Raw genomic sequence first — 6,601 nt, forward strand, 5'->3', positions numbered from 1 at the left:
AAAAAAAAAAAAAAAAAAAAAAAAAAAAAAAAAAAAAAAAAAAAAAACAATATCACAATAAAATTTTTACTTGTAAAAAATACTGTAAGAAAAAGCAATTATTGCTCCTTGATATATTTACAACGAGCTTTTACACATAAAACAAATAACATTGTACTTATATCACAAAATAAACTTAGCTTTGGTACTGTTCACATAAGTAAAAATGTACGATATCGCAATCAAAAAATTGTTCACATAAAAACTAAAGTCACAAAATAAAAAAAGATAATTAAATGCAAATTTTTGACTTATTCATTATATTATAGCCTGAGTGTTTCCATAAGTTTATGCAAATTCTCTCCAAATTCAGCAGTCGTATCTATCATTCGTTGTCTCGCTGTATGTTGTTCCGAGCACAAATGTGCACGAAGATTGATGATACCATTTACCTCCGTTAGACACAGTTTGCAGTAAACAGGTGCAATGGTCGCCTCACGCGGGTCTCTACGCGCAGAGAATATAAAATATTAATATCATATTTATATCAATATAAAGAACAATATTTTGTTTATATATTTGGAATGATCCGAATTCAATGGAATATATTAAAATTGATTATTAAACGTTTCGAAGTTTGTGCGAAAGAATTTTTGAATGCATTGTTAATAACGCAACATTGTATTTGATTCTAAGACTGCATTCCGATATTCACTGCAAGTACTGAAAATCTATAGTTTACGTTACGTACACTATAGATTTTCAGTACTGGCAGTGAATATCGGAACAGCCTAAAGTGTTTTCTAATAAGTACATAACATAAGAAAAACGTTTTATTTTTAAAAATATGATTTTATAATTTTGCTAATTTGCTAGATGATTAAAGTAAAGACGTAATAATGTACTTACTGATGAGCTAAAGCCTCTAATTCCAACAAATGCTTGATTATTTCTTCGAGTCTATCGTTCTTCTCATTCAATTCCAACGCTTTGTGTAAACCGTATACGTTACTTTTCCTCGAAGTTTCCCGAGCAGGCACGAGAAATAGAGTCTCGTCGTATCGGTTCCACTTGTTAAAATTACTGACTGGAACTGGTTCTATCTTCTTACGAGTCTTGTATATCACATCTTTGAACGCATTTTTAATTTGATTCTGACAATTTATAGTCATATCATGATGAGCCTCGTCGTCTAAAATTTCAGATCTATTATTGAAGTGCATCGCAACATTCATCCAATGGCGAAGCTTGTTAATCTGCCAACAGAAGGTTTACAATTCATGTATATTGCAAACAAAAGAAAATTCCAAATTGAATATATCTGAGTGTATCATAAATGTAAAAATTTTGAATATTAGACGTACCATTCGCAAATCGTTCATCGTGATCTCGACGTCAAATATAATTTCCAGATCGTGGTCCGGAAACAAGCTCTGTTCCGTAATGCGATTGTAGCCCAATCCACACAGAGCGCCTGTGTAATAAGTGCCCATCGGACTACGTCGCAGTTCCATGTACGGTGTAAAAATTAAAGTGACGAGCGACGCGAGACCAGGCGTAGTGGGCAAGAGGGTTGTGTTTCGTAGAATCAGGTGCGACATGTTCTTGGAGTCTCGTGAGATATTTTGCGCCACCAGGAAAAGTCCTTTCGGACTATCCGGGCAGGTGTCGAGTAGAACGGAGTTTACCGATGTGGATTCCAGAGATATCACTTTTGCCATTCCTTTTGTCACCATATGGGTCAGGCGAACTTCTACCGGCGAGAAGGGACCTTGCAATTTTACCTTAGATCGATATTCGGAATCTTCCGGTAAATCTGGATATGGCTTTTTGTCGTACATGTATCGTCTGCACGGCGGTTCCTCCGGATTGGAAGGTTGAGACAGAAATGTTCCGTATTCCTTCGTGAGCCCAAGTTCCTCGGCTCGGTGACGAGCATCCGTCTCGCTTAATAACTTTACTTCGATCTGGTTCCGACAATGCCTCATCTTGACACAATCTCGAACGAAAGTGTAATCGTCCGGTGCGCGATTCTTCGGCTCATATTCGATATAAACGCGGTTCGACCCGTCAAAGGACACAGTTATGTTCTCCTGATTTTTGAGCCCCATATGCTGTCCAAAGATCTCCTGAAATCTCTTAGAGTACAGTGATCCGGGGTGTTCCAACGGCCAGCCGTGTAAGACAACCGTATTCGTCGGATCGCGGTAACCCAATGTCCTCTCTATATCCCGCTTGCGATCATTTATGTTATGTGGGAATTTGATAAAATAATTAGGATAAAATGCACCGGCGATTATAAATTTAAGTACAAAAGTACGATCGATACAGAGGCTCTCCCAAGTATTTTTCTCGGAACCCATCGTTTCTGTTATGCCGAAATTGCGCAGCTTTTGTGTTATTTCGTATATAAAGGCGTCGATCTCGCGTAGCGATCTCACGCGAAGGCTCTTCCGTCGCGCCCATTCTCTTTCCTCGTTAGGACTGTTTATACGGCGACTTGCCTTATCGTTTCGCCACACTTTAAAGGCGTTCAAGTATGCTATGCTATCGCTTTCGGAATTAGCGGCCCAATGCAGTTTCTCGTGATAGGTCGACTCCAATTCAAAAAATCCGATATTGAACATATCCTTAACAGCCATGCTAGCCGCGAGAATAATCGTGTCTGACAGAACACCGAAAAGATGGCCCAGGACAATCAACTTCGTCACGCGTACGTCTAACGGGAGACTGGCCATTACACGACCCAAGGGCGTCAAGTCCCCATCAAATTCTTGCGTGCCCTTATTAAGTAATGCGCCAACTTCCTTCAATAGTAATATGGTCTCCTGTATATTGCTGAGATTAGGTGGATCCAGAGAAAGAGCAAGGAGAGCTTTCGGCTCGCCCATTTCCAGCACTTTCGTCTTAAGAATTACATTTGCGAGCGGAGCCCTGAGCATCTCCGGAAGAGATTCTTCCTGTAGGACATTCTGCAATTTTCAAGATAATGTGATTTACAGGTTCTGCGAAAGATCAAGGTCAATTGATTTCGGTGTAAAATCTATATTCACCTCGTAAAATGCTCTTGGCACCATTCTGTATACCCTACCATCCATCACGCGGCCTGTACGACCGGCACGTTGTTGACAATTTGATTTGCTTGCCCAACAAAGTTGCAAGCATTGATAATTAGTTCCAGGCTCAGTGACAAGAAGTTTTGTCAAGCAAAAATCAATCACTAAAAAACAAGTGAGAATTATATACCTGTAGGTAGTTCAATCAATTCATAGATATAATTAGTCCGACGGACAAATATTATTCAGTCTCAATTGACCTGTCCAACATACCGTATTTAACATTGGGCACAGTAATGCTGCTTTCAGCGATGTTCGTCGATAGTATGATACGTCGGAAATTTTTGGGTGGCTTCTTAAATATATTTTCCTGCTCTTCGGTCGAGATTAACGAATGTAAAATAATTATATCCCAATTTGCATCTTCGTGTTTTGATGACAGAAATGCAGTACGTAACTCTTCAATTTCGCCAAATCCCGGTAAAAACACTAGCACAGTGGCCCTTTCGTATTCATCACTATCATTCTTTTTGTCAATACTATCGAAAACACGTATAATACGTGCGGCAAACTCCGCCATCCCAGTCGTGAATTTTGGTTCCTCGTCTACTTGAGGGATCTGTTGAAAAACACAATATACTTTCCATGATTGCTTCTCTATTAATCGCAGAAATGGAAAAAAAAGAAAAGGAAATTATTTATTATCCATATTCTTATTGCGTGTTATGTAGAAGACAACATTTTTGATCCATTTTTAAAATATTAGTAAAAATTTATTTTTACGTTGATGTGTTAACGTTTGGAAATGTTTGCAATGACAACTTCTAACTTAAGAATAAAGAATCCTGTTGACATCTGTTCTACCAACACTAGAAAATTTGCTAATTTTCTTTTTCCTCCATCTCTGAAGCAGATAACGATCGTATCTGGTTTTTAGAAACGATCTCTCTTCAATCGTGTTTTAGTCGTGTAAAAAAAATGTATACTCACGTTACCCAAATTCTCCATCTCGTCTATGTAATATATAGAAATATCGTAAGGGCTGCCCTTGGGTATATCGATGATCGGCGCGGATGCAAGTCGATTTCCTACAGGCGTTGAGAAATACGCAGAAAATTTGTCCACGTCGATTGTCGCGGACATCAGTATAACTTTGACCGTCGTAGAATTTGTACGTAATAACTTTCTCACTACGAGCAAAAGAAAATCCATGTCTTCGTCGCGTTCGTGCACCTCGTCCAATATGACATGAGTGTAGTCCATCATGTGCTTCTTATTCGCGAGCCTGTTTAAGAGCACGCCAGTCGTGCAATACGTTATGCGAGTGTCGCGGCTTACATTCTTGATCAAGCCCATTTCATATCCCACAAGTGTACCAACGGGCCATTCTCTTTCCGCGCTGACTCGTTTCGCGATGCTCAGAGCGGCAATGCGTCTCGGCTGCGTTACTGCAAGATACAAACATTCTTGTATCACATCACATAAAATACCGATAAAATTTAAGTAATATTTTGCTGGATGCTTCGGAGAATGCACTCTAAATCCGATGAGATACCTATGATGTTACAGTGTTGCTTCTTTTCAAACTCAGCGTCAAGAATAAGTTGTGGCACTTGTGTTGTTTTCCCACAGCCTGTAGAACCGCGAATGATAACAACAGAATTGCTGGCGATCATGGATACAACCTTGTGTCTCACAGAGAAAATAGGTAAATTAGTGTTGGGCCGATAGGCAAAGTTGTACGATCGATAAAGCTGAACAGTATTTTGCTTGAGAATTGCTGTGTCTCCAGACACCTCCGAAACATTGTCCATATGATCATTATTTTTAAGAAGCATACTACTTTTCAACTGCAAGGAACGGCAGGAAAGATATAAATAAGACGAACAAAATACAGACTGCAATATCATATCACATATCTTAATGCTAATCACCTTAATGTATTCTTCCTCATCTTTTTGTACATATTCCTTTACGTAGTTCGTTTCTGATTCCCTGGTTTTTTTGCCAGCATGAGGACCTAGTTCTTCATCAAACATAAATGAGTTTTTTTTCACCTTCCGAATAGTAGGAGCTGGCATATCTATGCTGAAGGACTCAGGTGATTTGTACATATTCAGAATACGGTTCACCAAACTGTCATCCATTGTTGCAATCTATCGGACCTGTTTAATATTGTATACCATTGAAAACTCATAAAGCATTTATCAATACAAGCTTATAAATTCTTATCAATTATGTTGTACACTTTTAAAAACTTTTGTAAAGTCTACGATATATATATATATAATTGTTGATACTCAAACGAAATTTATTACAAAGTGCCAATTTTATCATTGTTTTAATTAATTTTATTTTTCATGGTGGTAAGACCAGAGTATTTTTTGTTGTGCTTACAACTCTAAGGAATTATGTGGCATATTCACATCTTGACTTAAACGCTTCTTTAATCATTATATTATGCAGAATAATTTTTGAAACAAATTTAAGTTAACACTATTTTTCTTAAATAAGGAAAGGCAAGTTCTGCATCTGTTGAGATCTTAACATTATCTTTAAGATTACAGTAATACGATACACGTGAACAGTAATAGATGATTTTTTTTTTTTGCAGAGTTTAATCCCGTCAACCAAGTTTTTTGTAGTCTTTTGTGGTTATTTTGGCACATCTTAAATTCTTTGTTCTTTACAGTATTTAGATGAGAATAGATGAGAAGTTAGAAACCTCGAAATATTAACACAGAATATGGATCACAGACAAATCACAAGATAAATTACAATTATAAAGGACAAATGGTAGTGCATTTGTTTTCTCCCCGTTCTTGTTCTCTTCAATGCTCTCGTCCGTCTTCGATTGGAAATTGGAATCTGATAAAAATGTGTGAATATGTATGCACACATAAATACCAGAGAATTCAACTAAACTCAGTGCGCAGTAGCGGTCAGCAGATACCAGATACCAGGCAGATCACAGCTTCACATCACAGCAGATACGTGCGGAATGTGAGGTATGTATATGTCCGGTGTCCGGTTGCCCGCGTTTTAAATTTTATTCAAGTGAAATCTGAAGTCACTAGATATCTATCTAGTGACTTTAGTCGAACTCGTCCATTTGCGCACGTTCGTATATTTCGTATATTTAGCAGACACGCAAATTAGATATTTTACATTTTTTTTGTTTGGGAATTGTTTGGGAAAATTTAGAGCCGAAGCACATATCATGGCGTAGCGATATACGACAGTCATTGACCTAGTTTACACCGATCTCTTGATACGCGTATCAAATAGTATATTTGAACTGATCAGCCAATAATCAGACTTATTTACTAGTTATTTACTATTTAATACGCGTATCAAGTGATCGATGTAAACTAGGTCATAGTCCTCGACCTGACGAATCAGGATACGCCAAAGCTTGTGCGTTACTTAAGCCCGGTGTCCACGATGCAAGAACTGTGTCCAAGTTTCGATTTAAGCCAATAAACTTGCAGCTCTTACAGAAAAGTAGCAGTTTCATTGGCTTAAGGGGATCCTGCAGCCGTATGATTTACCGACATTATCGTTTT

General features: G+C 37.9%; 1 protein-coding gene across 3 annotated transcripts; it reads right to left on the reverse strand.

Moving 5' to 3' along the window:
- Window positions 1–80: 80 nt before the first annotated feature.
- Window positions 81–6,161, reverse strand: LOC112460896 (probable ATP-dependent RNA helicase spindle-E). 3 transcript variants are annotated; one of them, XM_025025825.1, is made up of 9 exons: window positions 5,761–6,161; window positions 4,970–5,200; window positions 4,591–4,885; window positions 4,026–4,483; window positions 3,309–3,654; window positions 3,033–3,199; window positions 1,344–2,951; window positions 889–1,235; window positions 303–486 (listed from the first exon to the last, which is right to left on the reverse strand). In XM_025025825.1, the coding sequence occupies exons 2-9, from the start codon at window positions 5,180–5,182 to the stop codon at window positions 303–305; spliced, it is 3,618 nt and encodes a 1,205-aa protein (XP_024881593.1). In that variant the 5' UTR covers window positions 5,183–5,200; window positions 5,761–6,161. The 3 variants fall into 3 exon arrangements, with proteins under 3 accessions (XP_024881594.1, XP_024881593.1, XP_024881592.1); XM_025025824.1 differs by having other exon boundaries at window positions 5,814–6,160; XM_025025826.1 differs by lacking the exon at window positions 5,761–6,161 and having other exon boundaries at window positions 81–486; window positions 4,970–5,182.
- Window positions 6,162–6,601: the final 440 nt, after the last annotated feature.

This window comes from Temnothorax curvispinosus, unplaced genomic scaffold, assembly GCF_003070985.1.
Source record: "Temnothorax curvispinosus isolate PA1 unplaced genomic scaffold, ASM307098v1 QBEX01010922.1, whole genome shotgun sequence".
Classification (NCBI taxonomy): Eukaryota; Metazoa; Arthropoda; class Insecta; order Hymenoptera; family Formicidae; genus Temnothorax; species Temnothorax curvispinosus.

Excerpts from the sequence above, each read along its gene's own strand:
- LOC112460896 (XM_025025826.1), bottom strand. The coding sequence starts at position 5,182 with ATGGATGACAGTTTGGTGAACCGTATTCTGAATATGTACAAATCACCT. Across the intron at positions 4,484-4,590 it reads GCAACACTGTAACATCATAG|TAACGCAGCCGAGACGCATT; the intron begins GTATCTCATCGG and ends TGTATCTTGCAG. Across the intron at positions 3,655-4,025 it reads AGATGGAGAATTTGGGTAAC|ATCCCTCAAGTAGACGAGGA; the intron begins GTGAGTATACAT and ends GTTTTTCAACAG.